The 22,915-nt window shown below is 50.6% G+C and overlaps 6 protein-coding genes across 6 annotated transcripts; 4 read left to right on the forward strand and 2 right to left on the reverse strand.

The window, feature by feature from the left end:
• Nucleotides 1–43: 43 nt before the first annotated feature.
• BO85DRAFT_452021 (mitochondrial 54S ribosomal protein uL11m) lies at nucleotides 44–946 on the forward strand. Its single transcript, XM_025660727.1, has 2 exons — nucleotides 44–289; nucleotides 403–946. Exons 1-2 carry the CDS (start codon nucleotides 161–163, stop codon nucleotides 733–735), a joined length of 462 nt encoding a protein of 153 aa, XP_025513043.1. The 5' UTR covers nucleotides 44–160; the 3' UTR covers nucleotides 736–946.
• Nucleotides 947–4,395: 3,449 nt separating this feature from the next.
• Nucleotides 4,396–14,235, forward strand: BO85DRAFT_461794 (Pkinase-domain-containing protein; the record flags this gene model as incomplete). The annotated part of the gene is made up of 13 exons (XM_025661810.1): nucleotides 4,396–4,665; nucleotides 4,839–6,216; nucleotides 6,279–7,042; nucleotides 8,075–8,986; nucleotides 10,270–10,343; nucleotides 10,676–10,695; nucleotides 10,843–10,921; nucleotides 11,036–12,272; nucleotides 12,320–12,530; nucleotides 12,583–13,577; nucleotides 13,623–13,712; nucleotides 13,749–13,925; nucleotides 13,975–14,235. The coding sequence occupies 13 exons, from the start codon at nucleotides 4,396–4,398 to the stop codon at nucleotides 14,233–14,235; spliced, it is 6,468 nt and encodes a 2,155-aa protein (XP_025513044.1).
• Nucleotides 14,236–14,362: 127 nt separating this feature from the next.
• Nucleotides 14,363–15,746, forward strand: BO85DRAFT_94082 (nucleoside 2-deoxyribosyltransferase domain-containing protein). Its single transcript, XM_025665799.1, has 2 exons — nucleotides 14,363–14,696; nucleotides 14,761–15,746. The coding sequence occupies exon 2, from the start codon at nucleotides 14,768–14,770 to the stop codon at nucleotides 15,590–15,592; it is 825 nt and encodes a 274-aa protein (XP_025513045.1). The 5' UTR covers nucleotides 14,363–14,696; nucleotides 14,761–14,767; the 3' UTR covers nucleotides 15,593–15,746.
• Nucleotides 15,747–18,828: 3,082 nt separating this feature from the next.
• Nucleotides 18,829–20,349, reverse strand: BO85DRAFT_522516 (NmrA-like family protein). The gene is made up of 3 exons (XM_025665266.1): nucleotides 20,007–20,349; nucleotides 19,718–19,950; nucleotides 18,829–19,666 (listed from the first exon to the last, which is right to left on the reverse strand). Exons 1-3 carry the CDS (start codon nucleotides 20,109–20,111, stop codon nucleotides 19,060–19,062), a joined length of 945 nt encoding a protein of 314 aa, XP_025513046.1. The 5' UTR covers nucleotides 20,112–20,349; the 3' UTR covers nucleotides 18,829–19,059.
• Nucleotides 20,350–20,515: 166 nt separating this feature from the next.
• Nucleotides 20,516–21,690, forward strand: BO85DRAFT_426776 (uncharacterized protein). The gene is made up of 2 exons (XM_025658133.1): nucleotides 20,516–20,875; nucleotides 20,944–21,690. Exons 1-2 carry the CDS (start codon nucleotides 20,624–20,626, stop codon nucleotides 21,439–21,441), a joined length of 750 nt encoding a protein of 249 aa, XP_025513047.1. The 5' UTR covers nucleotides 20,516–20,623; the 3' UTR covers nucleotides 21,442–21,690.
• Nucleotides 21,691–22,372: 682 nt separating this feature from the next.
• BO85DRAFT_441023 (uncharacterized protein) lies at nucleotides 22,373–22,715 on the reverse strand (the record flags this gene model as incomplete). The annotated part of the gene is made up of 1 exon (XM_025658793.1): nucleotides 22,373–22,715. A coding segment is annotated over one exon (343 nt), but the record flags the coding sequence as incomplete, so codon positions are not given.
• Nucleotides 22,716–22,915: the final 200 nt, after the last annotated feature.

The following is a 22,915-nucleotide window of genomic DNA, read 5'->3' on the forward strand; positions in this document are numbered from 1 at the left end:
CCGAATCCAGAACCCCAAGAAAACTTGGCCGCAAAAGACGCTCGCCGACTGCCGATTGATTGTTGTCAGTTGCTGTCCGGACACTCCATACGCTCCCTCACTTCAACTCCGATTCGCCTTCACTGCAGTTTCATCAAACATACCGTCAAATCTCATCATCATGGCGAAGAAGGCATTGGCCAAGGACCAGATCGTGAAGCTCATCGTGGGCGCCGGTCAGGCCAGTCCCAGTCCCCCCGTCGGTCCGGCCCTGGGTAGTAAGGGTGTGAAGAGTATGGATTTTTGTAAGGTAAGCTGAGAGCACACTCCATGGACGGTTCAATTGGACTTGTCTTCTGCAAGACGTCCAATGTGAGCTATCTGCACTAGAAGGATGCGCAGGGCTGATATGGTATACTGTAGGAATTCAACGCCAGAACTGCACACATCAACACCGGTGTCCCCATTCCTGCGCGTGTCACTGTCCGCCCCGACCGTTCCTTCACCTTCGACCTCCGCACTCCCACCACCACCTATCTGCTGTTGCAAGCGGCCAACGTGGAACCTCGCAAGAATCGCATCCGTGGCGCCCAGAACCCGGGCCATGAGTTCATCGGCAAGATCTCCCTCAAGCATGTCTACGAAATCGCCAAGATCAAGCACTCCGAGACGCGACTGTCTGGATTGAGCCTACAGGGATTGTGCAAGAGTGTCATTGCCCAGGCCAAGTCCGTTGGCATTCAGGTTGTACCATGAGGTTATTGCGGAGCGGGCGATTGGTGATGTCGTTGTACACTATCTTGTGCCCTTACTCCCGTAAGGTTACTCCTCTTCTTGTCTTGGGCTTACGAAATTGGCGTTATGTGGAACTGGGTTTGTTACCGTCTGTATCATAGGCATTGCATGTTGTATAGAAAGCGTTGGCTGGTGCCTCAAGCGATCACATGAAGTGGATTTGACTGTCTGACCATGAAGGGCTCGGCTCTTGGGTATAAGGGTGGGCGTAGGTTGCTGATGGGCGATGATGCATTCCTGACCAGGGCCTGCGTGCGGGCTGGTCGTCACGATACCTCTATGAAGTAGTAAGAAGTCGGGTGGAAGCCCGCGAGTCAGCAATAATGATATACACGCCTTTCTTCACCTACCAATCCATGCCATACCCTTGCCAGGGGGCTTTTCGATCACTCCCAATACTCATCAGCGGGTTAGAAAGGGTTAGAAAAGGAATACTAGACAGTCTGTTGCTGAGCAGTCAAAATTGGCGCTGGTCCCTCGCCAAGTTGGAGATCGGAGCGAAGGGGAAAAGCTGAGCGAGACACAACAGCGTGCCCAGAAATACCGCCGAGAAGGCCAAGAGGCGGAGGACACGCAAGTTTCCTCCTAACGTCTTGGATACGCGGCCAGGTGAGAGGTCGGGGGAGGAATCGTCGTACGGTCTTGTAATGACAAGCCCCTTTCTCCCACTATTTTGCTTGGCAGGCATGAAAGCTGCTTCTCCGCTCGACTCTTCAGCAGTGCTCTTCTTGGCCTCACAACACAGTAACTTACTCGACGGACGGCAGAGGTTGACAATAGCAGCAAGCCAGGAAACAGGTAGGTAATGGCCTGAGATGATGATTCCATAATCTGCAGATGTGATGTGATGGGGCTACCCCACATTCTATACGTGCTTCTGGAAGTGTACCAGAACATCCTTGACAAGGGGCAGGTGGCGACTATCTTGAAAAAGTAAGTAGCTGGCCAGATTGGGAAATGGCGATATACACTCCTGGCTGAAACTAGTGCTCATCAGAAAAATAAATTAGTTGGGAGCCTTCAGCAGCCTGGTTATACTTGCAGCGGATAGCCAGCCTTTTACTTGAATTCATATAGTGCTTGTGAGGCGGCTGTTTCTTCATTGTTGACTCTTTATACCCCAGCCGCACTACTCTATAAGTAGTAGAGAGACCCAGCCGTCATTATTCATTATCTCCATCGAAACGGAAACTTTCCAGATCGGGCTGGGTTTACCGTCCACTGGATACCCAAAGCGGAATGAGACGCCCCACAGGAGTACTAACCCCAAAACAGCATGGTGACGCTATCCGAACCAGGGCGCGGGTTACCTACCTGAACAGACAGATGAGGTGCTAGTTATCAAATAGTAAGGTTATAGTCCAGTAGGAATTGGGTTAAATCGGCGAGAACATTGAGCGGATAATTTCACGCGTCTCCGATCCCGAAGGCTCCGATGATTGACAGGAGGTGTGTGAGCCTGTGAGGGTGTCCATGGACAAGGGCAGGCAGCTGACGGACGGACAGATGATCAAAGGGTGGCCGATTCATCAGCTGAGTGGACCGTGGGTTCGCCCTCACTCCAATCTGCATGCATTAAACCCACGCCAGATGAGATCCAGAAGAATCTAGCGGGGTAAGCGACCAAGCCCATCCATGCCTGTGGGCTTGTGCGGATCGGGGAATCTGGAGGGTCATCGTCCAATACTGTTCGCGGATGACAAACTGCCCGGCTAGACGGCACCGGCAGCTGCTGTTCCTCCTCTTTCTCGGTGCCAACTGACCTCCGGAGCAGATAGGATAGATGGATAGATAGATAGTGGAATGAATGAATGGATGAATGGATGATGGCAAAAGCCCGTATGCAAGCCAGATAATATAACTAAGCAATTACTGAATCACTAATCATCGGCTTATGACGGGCGGCCGTTCGGACAACTGGCGTAGACGTTACCGGTATTTACATGCCTGCCTGCCTGCCTTACCCGTAACGGCCGTGCCTTTGATGTCATGGCAGCCGTTCTCCGGGTCTCCTTGTTTGTTCTCCATCTGTAGTAGATGGTAGAGCACGTCTGGGGGGGTTTAATGACTCCTACTTTATGTACGCTACTCTGTTATGATTCATGATATCCACACCCATCCCACATCCTCGGTTAGACAGATGCTTGCTTCAACTTCACTATAAGAGGTGGGTAATTCCCGCACCATTACAGTCACAAGCTGCCTTTTTCCAGATCTTTTGATTCCCCTCCTCTCCGCGGATTTCCGATGAGGAGAGCAGTCAATATCCAATCTTTGGAGCACGGGGGGAACGCTTCGCTCCGACCGACCGCCAAGTAAACACGGTACAGACTGCATGTAACTTTGTGTGGGATACATCCGTTTGTTTCCTTTGGGTTGGGATTTGCAATAATAATAATGATGATGATGATGCTTCTGCTTTCTGTCCAGCCCTTCTGTCTTCTATTTTAGGCCGAATGACCAGCTGGGTGATCTAGACCTGGGCATCCATCCCTTCCTGGGAGAAAACGGGCGTGTGGAGGAGGCTTCTAGAACGGGGGCTGGAGGGATCGAGTGGTAACATGTAGATAGATTTATACAACTCACCTAACCTCGTTTCAAATGCAAACATTCAATGAGGTGCAAGTATTTGAGTTGGCGGAAAGTTCAGTAAAAGTGGTGGTGGTGACAGTAAGTAATTAAGAGAAAGAAAAATAAAATTATAATTGATCCACCGCCCCAAAAGAGAAAGGTATTTTTCTCCCCGTCCATCCCGCCGCTATTGCCGCCGCCGTCGATTTGGCTGGTGGCTCCCCAAATCCCATCCCCAAGACCGCCGCCGCACCTGCTTTGCTTTTTTGCTTTTTGACTTTTCTTTTTCAGTTCGAGTTCCAAGTCTTCCCTGCCCCGGTGGAACCTCTCCGGTCTGCCTTCTCCCCTCTACTTTGTACTAGTCAATAACTAGACTAGAACGAACTGCCTGACTAGCCTAGCTCCTGCTCTTGCTCCTCCTCCTCCTCCGTCCCTCACTATTATCTCCCTCCCTCAACTCAACTCTCCCTCTCCCCATCCTCGTCGTCGCTCCTCCTCGTTTCTTCACGACTGTCGGTCTCTCTCCCCTCCTCTTGACTCACCAACGCAGCCGTTCTTGGATGGGGCGAATTTCTCCCCGCCCCTCAGCATCCTCCCGCCCGTCCAAGTTCCTGCACTGCGTCGACCTGAGTTCAACCACTACTTATCTCCCTCCCGCACCCGTTTCTCGACGAAAGATTTGTTCCGTCTCGCATACCGAAACCTCCGTGCCTCTCCCACTCTTGTCCCACGAACTGTCCTGAATTGTCTCCTCCCCCCCCAAGCGACTCCGCTATTATATAGAGTATTGCCGCTCTTCTTATTACTCTGCAGTTGTTGTTTCCCCATTACCCGCTGGTTCATTCTCCCGGTATCTCCCGTGGAGGGGCATGTGTCCCACCCTGTGGTCTTGACCAAGTATGACGTCTGAAGCGACGGATTTTGCCCAAGCCAACGCCAACATGAACTCCGGTAAGCACCACCCTTCCACAACAACCAATTCAGATTCAGCCCTCTGACTCGGCAACTTCTCAACTTTTAGCTGCTGAAACTGCCCAATCTCCTGCCCAGATGACTCCTGGACAGGCGACCGAGTTTGCCGACAATGACTATAAGTTCAAGTCGCAACCCGGCCAAGTCCGGTTCTCGACCATAACGGAGGAAATTGAACCTTCGGATTCCTCGGCCCCTCCCCAAGTACCGCCGGCCGATGACACGATGAACGATCAAAAGCAAGAGGAGGAACTGCGGTCCCTGGCTGCCAGCCTACAAAAATCCCAGTTACAAGAGACGCGGTTGCGACAGTTCTCTTATGACCCGATTTCTCTTCCATCTTCTAGGGTATGTACCTCATCTGTTTATTCACAATGGCCCAGTATCGCTATCCAGCATCGACGGTGGCGTGGAAGATCATGCCGCCTACTCCGGAACAGTCGGCTCCTCGCATGGCCCTGCATGATCTTCCAGATCTTCCAGATCTGAATAGAAACTGACTGCTGCATCCCCCCTTACAGGTTGCGTCGCGAGAGTCAAGCGACCGCAGTGGTCGCGAACCCAATGGATCAGGCCTGCCCTCTCCCCGAGACTCCCCGACGGTGTCCGCTATGCAGTCACCCCCGCTTACACCAGCCGCTACTCACTCACGTGAAGCCAAGTCTACTGATACCTCGTCAACTTCGAACACTACGGACAAAGGAGCCCCGGGGCAGTCCGCTGCCATGACCCCCACTACTTCCCCTCCGACAAGCGCGACCCTAAAGAACAAAGCCTCTCAGAGTGCCCCCTCTTCACGACCCTCTTCAACCGACCAACTGTCGAAACAGAATAACGTCGCGCAAACATCGTCCCATCCGCTAAATTCCCCGAAACATAGGGCGCAGTTCTTCGTTGGCCCTGCGGCTGATGGAGGTGCACAGGATGAAAGCCCTCCGATGACCCCGAGGGTTGAAAGCTATACCCCTCCTGGTGCGATTACACCCGTCGGAGAGCCCAATGATCCATATGCTCGCAGCAAACGGCCCCCACCGCCAAAGAACCTCGCGCAACTGGACCAACGCTTTATCTTCAATGGCAGAGATGCGAAACGTCGCACAAACACCTCCTCGTCTTTCACACGACCTATGTCTCCTCGGTCCGCCAGTGCAAGTGATCTCAGGTCCACCGAAAAGCGCAGCGGCTTTTTCGGCAGCAAAAAAGAGGTCAAGCAGCAGGAACCGGAAAGCAAGCCCCACGGCCATATGTCCGAGCTAAAGCGCTTCTTCAAACGGAACCACCACAAGCATAAGCGTGCTGATTCTCCCTCATCCATACCCTTCAAGAAGTCGAGCCGGTCTTCGGGCAAGAATGGCCCTTTCCACACATCGGATAGTGTTCCATTCGCTGACGACCATGGGCTCAACTCAAAGTACGGGAAGCTAGGCAAGGTTTTAGGTTCAGGAGCAGGTGGATCCGTTAGGTTGCTCAAGCGTAACAGCGACGGCGTGACCTTCGCTGTCAAGCAGTTTCGTGATCGCCATTCTTGGGAGAGCATGAAGGAGTATTCGAAGAAGGTGACTGCGGAGTTCTGCATCGGCTCGACTCTTCATCACGGCAATATCATCGAGACACTGGATATCATCCAAGAAGGCAGCCATTGGTACGAGGTGATGGAGTATGCCCCGTTCGATTTGTTTGCGATTGTCATGACCGGAAAGATGGTGAAAGATGAGATTGCTTGCGCTTTCAAGCAGATACTCAGCGGGGTGGCCTACTTGCACGGAATGGGTTTGGCCCACCGGGATCTGAAATTAGACAATGTGGTCGTCAATGAACATGGCATCATGAAGCTTATCGACTTTGGGAGTGCGGTAGTTTTCCGGTACCCTTTCGAGAACGACATTGTTCCTGCTTCTGGTAAGTCGCGTCCCGCTGATCGACATGGGTGATTTGGGCTTGCACCTTCTAACGCGTGGCAGGTATCGTCGGCTCTGATCCCTATTTGGCTCCAGAGGTGTACGATGAAAAGAAATATGATCCCCGCCCCACGGACGTCTGGTCTCTGGCCATCATCTTCTGCTGCATGACCCTGCGCCGATTTCCCTGGAAGCAGCCCCGTGTCAGCGATAACTCTTACCGACTCTTCGTCTCCCCGCCCACTCCCGGCACACCAGTTCCTGATACAGACCCCAAGCGTCACCGAGTCGTCAAATCGTCTCCTGATCTCCAATCGGCGGCTCACGAACAAAAAGCCCCGCAGGTTGTTGACCCCAAGAAGGGGCCTATCGATCAACCCGTGCAGGCTAATGGACGTCAGGAGCCCCCGAAGAGTACTGCTCAGACAGGGCCTACCGCTGGAGAAGAGAACCGTCCTCCGGAGAGTCCACAGGAACGTACACCTACCAACAAGACCGCGGTAGAGGACAAGAACGGCCCTACTCACAAGCCCACCCGCACCACAAGCAAAGAAGCCCCCCCTCTTCCCGCTTCATCCCAGCCTTCCGGCCAACGCCAGGAAGTCATCAAGGGTCCCTGGAGACTTCTGCGACTTCTGCCACGCGAGAGCCGGTATATCGTCGGGCGCATGTTGAAGGTGGGCGTCAATGAACGCGCAACCCTCGATGACGTCCTGACCGATGAATGGGTTCGCAACATCAAGGCATGTCAGCAGGAGCTTTCTGGTGAGGTCATCCGGGCCCCTGGTCATACCCATGTTCTGGAACCACCATCGGCCAGTGTTCCCGTACCCAGCAAGGCCAAGTGATCTACTTCGTCCACTAGGTGTATGCGCTAGTGTTGGATCTCCGTCCCCGTTTCTATGTCTTATCATGTCTTATAATTCCCCTGAACCGATTCATCCTACATCTTTTTTTCCCATTCTCGTTTGGCACTTTTCTTTCTACCTGATTCCCTACGGCCATGATGTTGGTCCGTTTCTGGGCGGGCTGTCATCATGATCTGGCTTGTTACTTTCTCGACGGTGGGATTCCAACTCGGCCAAATATGCACCTGGAATCCACAGTAATCACCTCCCTTGTCCACTGTTTTGTTTATCTTCTCGATGCGCTTGTGCTGTTGGAAAGAGGATGTGGGTTTCCTATACTTCTGGTGTTTTTTTTCATTCGATCTAGGCGTTGAGGTCACTGTGTTGTGGAGCGGGGCTGCTCAGGCAAATCACTCTCCCCTATAGAGGGTCGGCTGCTAGATTTTCTCCCTGTGAAATGCTGTTTCGCATGTTCCTTGCTGCGATTTCGTTCGCTTTGGTGCTTTTGGCTTCCGCATCTGCCTCGGGAGGGTTTTATCGTTTGCGCATCTGTCATGCCTCGGAGCCTTGTTTTTGACCCAAATTGTCCTTTCACTGTAACCATGGAGAACAACTACTTTAGTAGATACTATAAATAAACGAGTGACTGTATACCTGCTCAATTTGACGTTTCATTTCGCTCCTTGTAGTTTCGTAGCATCTGTAACACTTCGGAAGCAGTTGACGTAAGGCAGGAGATGCGGAGATTGCGGAGTTTAGACCGGGGCGATAATCGGAGCCCATCAAAGGCTTCTTCCCACGCGACCGGCTCAACAGATCCTGGACTTCATCTTCCACCACCCTTCCACCCACCAACTCTACCTGATCATGGCTCAATCAGGTGAACCGGAGCCATTGGTCTCCTCCCTATGGACGCGATCCCTAATTGTACGTTCCTCCCCCTTCTCCCTGGCTGCACGGCCACCCTCCATCCTCCAGCCAACCAAACTAACCAACCACTCACTCACTCAGTCCGGAGCCATCGCCGGCCTCACCGTTGACTGCTCCCTCTACCCCCTCGACACGATCAAAACCCGCCTCCAAAAAGCGCGCACACAAGGCCCCTCCACAACATCCGCAGCCGCATCCAGCCTCTCCCTCCGCCAAACCATCCGCGGCATCTACGCCGGTCTTCCCTCCGTGCTCTTCGGCTCCGCCCCGTCCGCCGCATCCTTCTTCATCGTCTACGATGGCGTGAAACGATACCTCCTCCCGTCCCCCTCCTCTAACCCCAAGGATACCCCATCTCGCTCCCACATCATCCTCACGCACTCCCTCGCCTCCTCAATGGGCGAAATCGCCGCCTGCGCCGTCCGCGTCCCCACCGAAGTCGTGAAGCAGCGCGCCCAAGCCGGTCTCTTCGGCGGCTCGAGTCTCCTCGCCTTCAAGGATATCCTCGCCCTCCGGAATGCCCCGAATGGTGGGGTGGGCCAGGTGCTCGGCGAGTTGTATCGTGGTGCCGGGATTACGATTGCCAGGGAGATTCCGTTCACTGTGTTGCAGTTCACTATGTGGGAGAGTTTGAAGGAGGGGTATGCGAAGAGGGTTGCTGCTAGTGGTGGCGGTGGTGATGGCACTGGGGTTGTGCCTGCGTCGACGAGTGCTATGTTTGGGAGTGTTGCCGGAGCTATTTCTGCCGGTTTGACGACCCCGTTGGATGTTGTTAAGACTAGGGTTATGCTTGCGAGACGCGGTGGGGATGGTGAGAGGGTTAGGGTGAGGGATGTCGTTAGGGAGGTTTATAAGGAGGGTCTTGGGGCGTTTTGGAGGGGGATTGGGCCGAGGGTTGCGTGGATTGGGATTGGTGGGGCGGTGTTTTTGGGGAGTTATCAGTGGGCGTGGAATACGTTGGAGGGGAAGAGGGAGAGGTTGGAGAGGGAGGTGGTTTGATGGTGATTAATGGGATGGATTGTGTATATAATTCTGTGGTGGGTGTTGGTGGTCTGTATACTAATTAGGTTATGGTTGTTGGGGATCGTGGTGGTATACTTATAGACTAGATGGATGGGATTGATTCTATAGAATGTTTTGGTTTGATTGATGGTAGCATTTAGCTTTATTGTTTTTCTATGGAGTTCTCCCTCAACATCCACGCCATCTCCTCTACTTGTTCTGGAGTGAGGAGCTCCTTCATCTCCTGCAATGACAAGAAGTCATGATCCTCTATCGCGAACCCGGGCTCAATTGTCTACACCTAGCGTCAACTACCTGCATTTAGGATATTGTGTTATTGTAAAGAACCTACCTCAGTAATTAACAACCCCCTCTCCTCACCGTCGCCATCCTCATATTCCTTCTCAGGCAACAAATAGCTCCCCTTCCACTTCCCCCCCTCCACCACCCACTCCACCTTCTCCCCTCTCTCCACATCATGTCCCACCACAAACTCCTCTACCGGCGCCTTCCCCCCTTTCCGCTCATCCGCGTGAATCACCACATATCGCCCCCGTCCACGATGTAGTGTATGCACGGTTCGACTCTTGTTCCGGTGGAACGCACCGAGCGGCGACCCCGGCGTGAGCAAGTAGTGGATGCGGGTACTGGCGGAGCGGGTGGCCGTGCCGTTGGCTATGGGGATTTCTTGTGGATGGCGGAAGGTTTCCTGGTAGTAGCCACCTTCGGGGTGTGGGTGGAGGTCGAGAGATTGGATAGTTTCGGTGGCAGAGGGGGTTTCTTTGGTGGTTTGGGAGGGTGGGGGGAATGGAGGGTGGGTTCTGATCATTGTTATGGCGGTGTAGTGTTGGGATGTGGATGGAGGTGGTTCTTTGTTCAGAGGGCTGGAGACTGTTGGATGTAAGCTGTGAGGTGGTATTCAGTGGAGTTAGTATGCGGTTTGTTAGTGAACGGGTTGAGGCAAGGTATTTAAGTAGTATAGTGGATGAAAGGTGGAATGAGATGATATCAGAGAAAGAGAAAGAGGTTCTTGGCTATTGCCGCATTGAGTGAAGGTTTGAGATGTCTAGATGGCCATTTGGCTTCTCTTGTATAGTTCAAGTGCTGTGATATCATGGTGGAGATTAGTGCCGGTAACTGGGAACTCAAATCCGACTCTCAGCATGGTGGGAATAGATTGAGGGATATTAGGAATAGCCTGTAGTTTCCACATCGTATTTGGATGGCTGCTCATCAGTAGATCAAGTGAAGATCAATAGCAGGAGGGGGGAGAGAAGAAGGTGGAAGATGAGCAGATCCCCGAGGGAAGCCGGGGCTCGTGCCTCCCGCCAGAAAGGGAAGGAACGAAGTGAGCCCATCGTCAGTAACATCTCCTATTTCCATCCCCCATCTTCCTTCCTTCCAGGCAACAAACTTCCCTCTTCTCCTCCTCCTCCTCCTTCTCCCCGTCCTGCTCGTCCTACTTTTGTGCTCTCTGTCAGTTTATATTCATTCCTTATTGTGCTCTCTTCTCCTTCGGGCCTGTTTTCGCTCCCTACCACTTGGGGAATGTTCCCCTCCCCTCTGTCTCTGCGTGCCTGAGCGATCGTCGCTTCTGCCTCCGCATCGTCCCTTGCACCTCCGCATTTCCTCTGCCACTGCATTTTCTCCCCCCGCCCACTGCATGGCCCGAAAACCAAGCCACCAGAGGGTCACTTATGGTATGTCTATCGTCTGAAGTTGGTCTGCAATTTACTGCCATCTACTCACTGGTTACACTACGGCTGCGTTCCGCGCTTATCTGATCTTCCCACTTATGCGCCAAAGTGGACTCGAGACTGACATTCAATTTCTTCTCTCCCCTCTAGTCCTCCCTCTGCCCGATGCCCCTGGTGGGCATAGACTAGGCGTTAATGGTCTGACGGTCGATACGGACAATTCCATCCTGTGAGCTTTCCCCGTCCTCTTGCGCCAGTTGGTCCTCCGCAAACCCGGCTGCGATAAACTCCGCCCGTTCCCGAGTCAAAGCCACGCCAATTCTAACTCCACATTCTTGCAAAGGTATTCCGCTGGTCGCGATGGTGTTGTATGCTCCTGGGACCTCAACCGCCCCCTCTCCGGCGCATCGTCGTCGAAATCCGGTTCAACAACCTTCAGAAACCAAGTCCAAGCCCACAGCCATTGGATCAACGACATTGTCTTGACTAAGAACAACTCGGCGCTCGTTTCCGCATCGTCCGATACCACTGTGCGATTATGGCGAACACACTCGGAAAACACGGAGGTGCCGCATCCTATCGGCAAACATGCCGACTACGTCAAAGCCTTGGCAACCCCCGGTAATCACTCTTCGTGGGTTGCATCAGGCGGCCTGGATCACAAGCTGTATCTATGGGATCTGAATGGCGGCGGTGAGGTCCTTGGAATCGATGCGTGCGGGGAGGACCGGACGGCAAAGGGATCGGTCTACGCACTAGGCGCTGTATCGTCTGTCCTGGCCAGTGGTGGACCGGAAAGTGTGGTCAGAGTGTGGGATCCGAAATCTGGAAAGTTGATCACCAAGTTTGTGGGCCATACCGACAATATCCGAGATATCCTCATCAATCAAGATGGCGATACCATTATGACCGCGTCCTCCGATCAGACGGTTAAGGTTTGGTCGCTGACAGCAGGAAGGTGCATGCACACCTTGACGATGCACAACGACAGTGTCTGGTCGCTTTATTCGAATCATCCTCAGCTGTCGGTGTTCTATTCGAGTGATCGATCCGGCTTGGTCGCCAAGACGGACACGAGGCACTCTGCGGATATCGAGCAAGGTGTCTGCGTTGCAGCGCTGCAAGAGCACGAGGGCGTTATCAACGTCGTAGCTGCCGGAGACTATATCTGGACAGCAACACCGAAGTCGAGCATCAATCGGTGGAGGGATATCGATACCACAGCCGAGATAGAAGCACCAGCTTCAGGGGAACGAAAATCCAGCGCTGAAAAGGATGCGGCTAAAGGAATGCCCAAGAAGATACCATACGAATCGGTTCTCTTACTATCAAACACATCTACATTCCCTAATTCGAGAGTTCCTCACGACGCGGCACCGGGCGGCGCATCACATGCACAGGGCCAGGCTTCCGGCTCAGACATGGAGGATGAGCTGGGATTGACCCTGCCCGTCCAGTCCTTGCCAGAGGAGACGATAGAAGGACAGCACGGCTTGATCAAACACTTCATGTTGAATGACCGCAAACGGACTTTGACCCAGGATTCTGCGGGTGAGGTTGTCTTATGGGATCTTCTCAAGGTATGCAATGATTTTGGTTGAGACCGAACAGATGCTGATGGCTACAGTGTAAACCTATTCAATCCTTTGGCAAGCGGCATATGGATGATGTGGCCTCTGAGATCAACACCACGGAGAGTATTGCTCACTGGTGCACGATTGACATCCGCACCGGAAGGTTGTCAGTGATCTTGGAGCCAGGACGCTGCTTTGACGCGGAGATATACGCCGACGAAACAGACATAGAAGATAGTTCGCAGTTCCGCGACGACCAGAGAAGTATGACAACAACTCTATAGTTGCTGCGTGATCGAGTGCTAATGACGAGCAGTCAACCTAGGCAAATGGATATTGCGCTGGCTCTTTGCACCACTGGTCGATGAGCACGTTCGGCGCGATGCCCAGTATCGTGCCATGGCAGTTGCAAGAGCGGAGGAAATGGCGAAATTGACCACGACGAGCGCTTCTGCGCCGATGGATATACCGTCAGTAGATGGATCGAGGCGGCCGTTAGGCCTGCAGACTCCTATAGATGCCTCGTTCTCAACCTTCCGGTCCGGATACGACACTCTTGGTAGCCCTACGACGCCCGGCTTCGGCATCGGCTACGCAACGAGCCCGGGGACGCTAGGGTCACCCGTGCTACCACCACATAGCTACAACAACAATAGCTACTTTGGGACATCTATCGGCGAGACTTCGGACTTCCTGTCATCACAACAAAACCCGGACCTGACTCGAACATCTTTCTCGGACCGGTCGAGCGATTACTTTTCCTCCTCGTCCAAGCCCCCGGGCCTGACTCCGCTTGACACAGAGAAGGCGCCAGCTACACCCGGAGAGCCGACGCCAACTGCTCTGCCTCAATCACCGGTCGAGCCTGACAAAGAAGAACGAAAGAGGGGGGGATCTATATTTGGGAAGAAATTTCGGATGGACTTTCCCAAGAGAATGGGCCGGTCCTCGTCGGAAGCCAAGCCCCAGATCCAAGAAGAGAAGATCGAAGAATCGGACAAGTCGTCTGTCAAGGAAGAGAAGGTGTTTGAAACCAATCTGGGTGGCTTCATCGAGCGAACCCGGCATGAGTACGAGGAATGGCTGTCTGCCAACCCAGGGCAGGAGTTGGTGTCCGCCTTTGCTCCTAGTCCTGACAACGAGACACCCGAACTTCAGATACCTCCTCGCACGGCCGTATTTATCCAAGAGGAATCTGGCGACACGGCAGTGGCTTCAGACTTGTACAGGGGTACTGTGGCAGGCATTAGTCAGGAGATTGACAAGTTGGAGAAGTCCATCCCGTTATGGCTTGCGGACTTGCTGCTCAAGGTATGTATACCCCCTTTGACTATGGTATCCAGCTAATATTGGTAGAATCAAATGCCATTGAAAGAGCCAGTGAAGATTGCATTCACTCTGAAACCTTACGACGATCTTCTGCCGCCTGTGGTCAAGCCAGAGTATGTACAGTGTACCCGTGGAAGAGTTGTGACTAACCAGGACAGGCCGGCTACGAGCGCAAACGCGAACAACAATCGACTGAACGCCAATCGCATGCTTCGAGCCAAGAAGATCCTTGCGTATGTTGCAGAACGGATCGACCCACCTAACCCCGATGAGCCCGAAGAGGATGCGATGAAGCCGGAAGAGTATCTGGAGTTGTATTGCCAGAAGATGGTATGTAGCGTTGGTGTCCATGTACAAGCAAGAATGCTAACCAAAACAGCTGATCCCGCCAAACATGACTCTTGCGACAATTCGGGCACACATCTGGCGCTCGTCTGGGGATATGCTACTGTATTACAAAGCGAACGGAAAGAAGGAGATCAAAACCACTCCCGACGGAGAGAGCAACCACCTTGAGGGTGGCTCTCATCGATTCCTTGATCCCGCAAGCGCCGGCGGAGAAGCTGGAAGCGTGCCCCCAGGGAGCATCCACTCGCTGACAGCCTCAGGGTCGGGTGCTGCCTCGATCAGCAATACCTGATGCGTGTGGCATTAATTTTCTGTGTATATTGGTGTTGGCATACCGAGTGTATGGCTGTACATAAGCAATAACAAGTTAGCGTAAATCAACCAGTTCTACGCATATGTTGAATGAATGCATGCACATCAGACTATACTAAGAGGTGGGAGTGACATCTGCATGAATAGATGATCTTCATGCATGACCACGGGTTCAGAGACTATTTTGGTTATCTGCAGTGTTAACGGAGCTCTCACGTGCTGTCACGGGTCTAGACAAAATTTATTCAATGGGGGAGGAGGTTCGAGAGAAGAACGGGAGACAAAATTATAGTACTATCATTTCCTTTTATCTTCAAGATCATTGGTTGGTAAAACTACAGGAGACTTCCAATGTAACAGGATTATCATGCAATCTCTAACCCCACTGTAAAATATATGAAGGCACCATCACATCCTGATATGGCTACCAACAATAATAGTGTACTATCTCCCCCTCATCCCCGCTTCTCTTCACAACTAACTCACATACCAACTTAACTACTAGCAACATCATGTCCAAATCATCATCTCGGTTCACCCCCTCCTTTCGCCTCCACAAACAACGAACATCTAATAGTACCTCCCCCTCAACCCAACCCACCCCAGAAACAATATCCGATCCCGATCCCCAACCCCAACCGCAGACCCAGACCCAGATCATGAACCCCAACATTAACCTCACCATCGAAACCATCCACGCCCCCTCCACCACCCCGCCCAAACCAACCAGCATCACAATCTTCCTCGCCGGCAGCACTCCCCCTTCACCCACAACCACCAGCAAAGACTCATCCAATCCAATCCGCATCTCCTCCTTCTCCTCCTCTTCCTCCCGGCGAGACCACCAGCAACAACCACCCCCAACATGGCGCGATACCTTCTCCACCCACCTAGCCCACTACTTCCTCCCAAAGCCACAACTACAACCACACAACACCAACACCAATACTACCCCCCAAACCCTCCATCTAACAATCCTCGACCCCTTTCGTCCAGACTGGGACAGTTCGTGGCGCGAAGACCCCTCTTTCCCGCCGTTCAAGGAACAGGTCTCGTGGGAGATGGAGCAGCGGGAACGGGCTGATATTGTGCTGTTTCACTTTGATCCTGCGAGTATGGCGCCGATCAGTTTGTTGGAGTTGGGGCTTTGTATGCGGGAGCCTGGCAAGGTGGTGGTTGTTTGTCCGAGGGGGTATTGGAAGAGTGGGAATGTGAGGTTGGTTTGTGAGAGGTTTGGGGTGCAGTTGCCGGAGGGGTTGGAGGAGGGGGCGGGCGTTGTGGGGGAGTTGGTTGAGAGAATTAGGGTTGGGAAGGAGAGGGAGAGGGAGAGTTGTTGATTGTTGGATGGTGGTGGGGGAGCTCTGGAATGAATTTGTGGAATGGTTGTTATTTGGCCTAGAGGCGTTGTTTGGGTATTGACGACTAGAATAGACCTTGATAATTAAATCTGATTTTGGTGAATGGATTTGCTGTGTCATAGCCTGATATATCATATAAGTCTATAGAATTTGGGAGTAGTTTACGTAGCTGAGCGAGGCTGTAGTAAGTATAATGTCTCTATAGCAGACAAGCAGACCATGGCTAGAAAGCGGCAACACGATTAGCATTAAGTAGGGGATAAAATGCTGTTTAGTTCAAACTTTCGATTTTATTCTCCATGCACTGGAGCCTGAATGGTGATATGTCGAACACTGATAATAATTAGTGCTGGAGATACCGAAAACCACATCAAGATCTTTCTGCATTTTATAAGGGCAGTATTTGCTTCAAGATATCCCATTTTCTCTACTCAACAGAATGGTCATATAACAAACACTCTCTGTTGTAGATGATGAAATGAACATCACCATAACTATATATAACCCATTGTACACCACAATTCAACGGAAGAAGAAAACCATAGGAGTAGGGTAAGGGGCAAGCAACACGCTGGTAATGGGAATGGAATTCACATATGCTGCTCGCTTCTGACTGCGCACGCAGCCCTCAATATATCCTGTGTGATGGCTACCAAGAAGCAGCGGGTCTGTTTAAAGTCCAGTTTGAGAGGTCTGCTTCGCATCAAGCGTCTTGATCGTCTGTATCGGATTTATACTCTTTGAAAAGATTCACGAGAGGTGGAACTGATAGAAAAACTGCCAAGGCAGAAGAAATTAGAGGCCCTTCATGAGTATGACTCCCTTGACAGAAGCTGTTTTTGAACGAACAGCTGCATTGATATCCTTCTATCTGGATGGGGTGAGGCTTTTCTTTGTCTTGTATAGACAAATCTGAGCATGTTTGCATAGGAAAAGGCAGATGCTATTATCTGTAACAGGCATGAGGAATGGTTAGATCACGAGTTATCTTCCGGTTTAAGATCGTAATCTCCTGTGAAAGCCCTGTATTACTCATGTCACATGGCACATGAATGTTCTTGAAAGCGTGGATAAGTGGTATCGATCTGCATTATCCTATTATAGCCAGCGCAAGTGCGCCGTTTGGTGTCTGATTGTGGCAATTGAAGCGAACCCTCGCGTATTCCACTTTCCCCATTCCTAGTCCAAGAAGACTACTACTACCTAATCTTCCCTTTCAGGTCTAAACTTCTCTCTGTCTATCAGTCAGAAGCCAACACCCCATGTATGATAATCGCATAGCTAAGGGTTCAGCAAGGTCTGAAATAGTCTCTATGTCGATGTGACCAGCCGCACTTTAACCCCAACGTGATGTTCTAAGAGGTAGATGTAACTGTGAGAGGATATGGTGACAGTACTGATGGAGGTGGTAGTGGTAGTAGTGATGGTGGATAGCAGTGTTGACAAACCAAGACACACCATGACTTGATGGATGGTAGCGTTCTCTTGGTCTTATTGGTAGTATTCTCTTCAATCATGATAGAAGCAGTTGTGCTAACGGTTTATATGGCAGCAATAGTAGTCGTGGCAGTCACCGGTGCACGAGCACGGAGCGTCTGCCGGTACAGACTCAGCGCTTGAAACTGCTTTATATAGGTCCACGTCTCAGTCAAACGTGCAGAGTGTTGCAGGATCACCACATCCTCGTTATCTACTCCTGATTCTGAGAAGATGGGACACCCACGTAGTCCTGCGACAGGGATGATAGAGCAAAGTTAATCTATCCTATGATTCAACTAGGGAGATGATGCACGAGGAACCTCCTGGAGAGTACAGGGATCCTCAGATGAGGCCGGAATCATACAAAACCCGCTCAGGACAAGGTATATCTTTGAGCTGCGCGTTGTCTCTGACGGGCTTGTCGGAATCACTGTAGCAAGACAATGGCTTTCTGGCCTATTTTTCTATTACCAAGACTCAGGAATTCTGTTTAGGCAGTCAGTCTTCAGTGTGTGGATGATTTTGAAGCAGCCATGAGGTAATATATATCTGTTTCCTTAGAGACTATATTTTCTCGTCCTTTCTGAATGAACCCCTTGTGTTCGATGGTGTCATGTCTTCATGTTCAGGGGAGAAGACATCACTTTCAGCATCATACCAACGATTATCCGATATATCCATGCCCGTTTACTTGGAGCGGCACTGGAGCGTGTTTCCTTGTATGCTGCTCGACGGCCACGCCGCATGTTGTTTCAGCAAAGGAACATATCTTGTGATATATATAATCCTTTCCGACCAGACCTTCGGAGTACCCCACCTGAAGACATGAAATCTCTATGTATTCAGCAGCATAGAAAGCAGTGGGCGAGACAGGGAGTGCCGTAGGAGGAAGATCACTCCAAATATACATGGCTAATGCAGAGACACATCATCGTAGTCGGCCATTGTATAAGAGCCCGAGAGTGCGGCAAGATTATGACGGTTGCCGAGAGAAGGCCTTTTCATGGCGTATATATCATGGAAGACGTCGCTGGTTAAGAACGGACCGCATCCATTGTCTCTGGAAATCAAGGGACGAGCACCCACATGTCGTAGTGTAGACACTGTTAATCCCTAGATTGACCATATCCCCGGTACTATATTGTCAAAGGATTCGTGATTGGTGAGTATGTATCATCGCATCTGTGACGCTGAAGACGTAAAAGCGATAGTATATAGACTTGATCATATCTGATGACTGATAGTGCATGTGGAAGAGGCACTGTTGGTCAGATCTTTTTGATCATAAAGGAGGAACGCCAGTCATGCGTGGTCGCTGCAATATCCGCACATGGTTTTGGTCTTGGGGCTTTCATCTTCATATTTTCTGCGAAAGCTGTTGCCATTGGGGGTAGAGATTGACTATTGTGTCCCACAGAACTTCTACCTCTACATGACTCCCCATGCTGTTGGTTTATGAGCGCCAAAAGACCCCGGGGGCTCTCCATCCCAAGGTCTTAGGCTATATATATTGGCTTGTCCGAAGGCAGTGCTGAAGAGGATAATAGCTGGGGGAAACGGCAGTCCATTTTATAAGGTGGTTGCTCGTTGAAAGGCTTCGAGATTGTGTAGGGAGCTTCCGATAATATAGAGGAGAGATAAAAAGGCAGAGATAGCGGGACCCTCCGGAAATGCATCTAGAAACATGCAGAATGGAATTCTCCGTTGTGGTTAGGATTTTGTGGAAGTCTGTAAGCATAGGGCTTAACACATAGTGTACGAGGTGTCTGTATCCGTCTGAAATGATCTTCGTGCGTCTATTAGGCTCTCTGAATTACCAAGTTCATCCCATCAAGTCTGCGTTCAAGATTTTGAGACACTACAGCCAATGTTCAGGACCATTAGTAGTGGCCCGAGCTGAGCCCAACCAGACCTATGAGCTTTTGGTATTTCAAGAGGAAGTGTGGTACAATAATCACTCTTTATCATCACTTGAGGCTAGTCTTCCAATATCGTTCCATCATCTGCCTAGCAGTCAATGGCTTGATCTCCGGGAACATCTCGTTCAAACTCCCCTCCCTCGCTATCCGCGCCTGACCCGTAGCCATCCAAGTTTCAACGATGGCTAAGAACCACTGAAGTCTGTCTTTGGGAAACTTGTTGTACGGTTTAACATGACCAGGTAGTTCCGTGATTTGTGATGTCTTTAGCTTCTCTATAGCATCATGGATGACGTCAAATCCCACCCCCTTTACCTCTTCGGCAAGCTTCAACAATTCATTGAATGTGATTTCGTCACCGGCAATACGAAACTCCCGCGGCCACTCTTCGAGGCCCAAGGCAGCAACAATAAAGCGTGCAATATCAAAAGTGTACGTAAAAGTGACTGGCACATTGCCATCCCCTGGAATGGCTGCCATATTGTTCTCCACATCAAGCACCAGCACACTGTGGGGATGGTACGACTTCAGTGTTGGAGGTGCGATGTATTCCAGAAAGGTGCCATTATAGACAGGAGCCCATTCAAGGTTACTATTCTCGAGGGCCTTGAAAGAGGCAAAGTAGTGTTCAAGAGGCGGAAGGATAGAGACGTCCCTGCGCAAGTTAGAGGTCATGCATGGTATGAACAGAAAGTTGAAAGCTCACTCTTCCGGATAAGGAATTGCAAAAGAGCTAGGAATGAATGTCTTTGTTACTGAAGACGCTTCAGCAGCTTTGATGAGATTTAGTTGCGACTCTGCGAGAGAGGTTGCGTTGATGCCAAAGGCGCTGATGACCGTGTGAATGTTGTGTTCTTCCAGGAATAACTTGAGTGAATTGATATCCTCATAATTGACTTGGAATGTCGGGGCAGGTAGATAGTCAATTTTTGTGGGTTCCTAGGAAGTATAAGATATTTTGCACTACACGGCTATAGTAAGATAAGCCGACTTACTCTTCGTGTGAGGGCGAACGGCCGATGGCGGGTCTGGGAAGCCATAACCTCCAGGAGGGTACGCCCGATAGCGCCTGTCGCGCCCGCAATAGCAACATTGACCATTTTGAGACGAATATGCCAAGATTCAGATGTCAGACTATTATGACTGTGATCTGTTCAGTAAGGTGGAAGGGCACAGAGACCTTTAAAATACTTGTGTTTGGTGAAACAATGACGGAGTTAACAACCGGAGATAGGGCTGAGATGACAGTTGGACCAGCTTGGCTGACTAGTCACAAAAATGTCGGCCCACATCATTCTCCCAAATTGCAGAACCAAACGCTCCCTTCTAGTCTATTCGATTAAAGGACTTAGAGTGTGAAGCAGTATGATTTTGAATACGAGCAGGGGATGTTGGTGGACATATTCATCACGTGATTCAATGCAAGGAATGCCACACACATGACATGGAAATATCTTGCGCTTTACTTGTTTGGGCGCCGTGTCCTTATATCAGCCACTTTATGTGACCTTCTCCTTACGGGCATCGTCCCTGTATCACGACCTAATGTGATGCTTCTCTTATCAACTAATCGCAGCATCCTTCTAATGCCACTGCTGAGCTTTTTCTCAAGATGGAAAATCATAAACAAGCACAACCGTATGAACTCTTAGTTGACCTATTCCTGTCAGAAGAGAGTTTGGACGTCACAACCACCCACGACTCCTCCATCATCAACATTAAGGAGGTAGTGAAACAAAGTCCCAGGCTAAAGCGATTTGCTGGGCATGCAGCTGAGTTTGTTAAGCCTGTATTCATCGACAAGGGCCAGCAAGGGTTTGTTTTTCGGGTTGAACACAACAAGCGAGATCTCTGCTTGAAGTTGGTAGGTTCACTATCCGTAACGAACATACCCAAACTAAGAATCATCATTCTTACTAAGTATACATACAGTTCTATGACTACCACGCACCCTACACCGTCCAAGAAAAAACGTTGGCCTTCATCTGCCCGTTTGCATGTGAATCACGTGCCTTTGCGCGTCTATGCGATTTACACGAAAATGGTCACTGGGCAGTCCAGTGCCACGGATGGATGTATCTGACTGATTCTCAACTCCAGCAGCTTCGAAGAGTAAGTGGAAGGGACAGGCACGACCCGGGCTGGAATAATGCCCGCTGGGCTATTGTCAAAGACTTCATCGCTGAGGAGCCACTAAGCCGACAAGATGAAGGGTTCCAGCAAATCATTTCAAATTTTGTCATTCCGAGACGCGGTTATATTATGCCCCAGGATGTCAAGAAAGATAAATATAGAGGTACATTAATCGTAGATCTGGGGTCTACTTTCACCTTTCCATTTTATCGGTCTTATGCAAGCCTGTACGAGTTCAATGCCATCTACAGGAGCATAGATGAATATGGGGTACCTGAATGGGATGGATGCCATTGAAGGCCCCAGACATCGCGGAAAACACAACAGGATGTAGATGCACAGACGACAAGAATTTGCGCACGGAAATGCCTAAATATGAACGAGTGTGGCACACTGCTCACTAGTTGTCTGCGAGCTACCATCCTCTATTTCCATAGCCCCAAGACCTACGTTCTTGCCCTGCGTTTATAGCTTCAGAATGAAGGTCAACTTCAACTCGCCAAACTGCTTGAGCAAACAGATCTTAGTTATAGACGGCTTTATCATCTGTTACTTTACAGCTTTCACATTCCTCAGCTCTGTTCTTGCATTATCATTCTCCTCTTCGATTACTTATCCACTAGGGTGGTTTCTGAACCTGGGAGGGTGTCGAGGCTGTTACTAGTTACCTACCAATTGGGCCTCTGTGGAGGTTTTGGTTTAGTCAGAATGTATCTTGTGTGATCGATACAAAGCTCACTGACCTTGAAGTGGGCGAAGACGATTATTTGATGAATTACAATAACCCATATCCTTCAGAGCCACCGGTGTCAGTATGAAATACTAGTATCCGAGAAGCAACAAACATATTTCGTGAAAGACAGGACCCAGAGCTGCACTGAGGTCCAGCAAGGGTCAGAGAGTCCACATTCAGAAAAACTCAAATAGTTTCAATTTAGCCATGTGCATCAAAGTTAGGACATAAGCTGCGATAAAACAATGTCCGTTGTGGGCAGTTCTAAGAGCTTGACTAGACATATTATTCCAGCACGAGAAACAGTAGAAACAACAACAGGCTCCTTAAATTCCCAGTCCACGCAAATCAGACAACATGAACCATGAAGGTGATTATAGTAACCACGCTGGTCAACCGAACAACACTGAGTTTCGTTCTTCCATTACTACCACTCTCGTTTCTGCTTACCTTTCATGCTTATTTGCCAATAGCAAATGATGAAATTCAGGCACGTCAGCCCCATCTAGCATGTCTTGAAACTGGCGTATCCCAAGACCCAAAAGATGAATTCGACATATGGACGGGCTCTGTTTCAGCCTCAGGTTCAGCCTCTGGAGGAGGAGGAGCCTCAGTCAATCTATCATCGCTCACCACTGGCATATCCCAAGACCCAGAAGATGAACTAGACATGGGAGCTGGCTCTGGCTCGGGCTCGGGCTCAGGCTCAGGCTCTGTAATAGGAGGTTCACAATCCCGAACAGGCAGTTCGAAATCTTTACCCGGGATAGGAAGCCCCAATTTGATCATGCTCCTTTCCCGCTTCTTCCTGTCTTCGCTGGAGAGACTGTTCCAGTTGCTATAGAGAGGGTTGTTTGGTGTTCGAGGAGTGACAACAATAAGCCTACGAGTAGGCTCTGGATCATACGCGACCTCAGGTTCGCACACAGGTTCGCACACAGGTTCGCACACAGGTTCGCACACAGGTTCACACACAGGTTCACACACAGGTTCACACACAGGTTCACACACAGGTTCACACACAGGTTCACACACAGG

This window comes from Aspergillus piperis, assembly GCF_003184755.1.
Source record: "Aspergillus piperis CBS 112811 unplaced genomic scaffold BO85scaffold_17, whole genome shotgun sequence".
In the NCBI taxonomy this organism is placed as follows: Eukaryota; Fungi; Ascomycota; class Eurotiomycetes; order Eurotiales; family Aspergillaceae; genus Aspergillus; species Aspergillus piperis.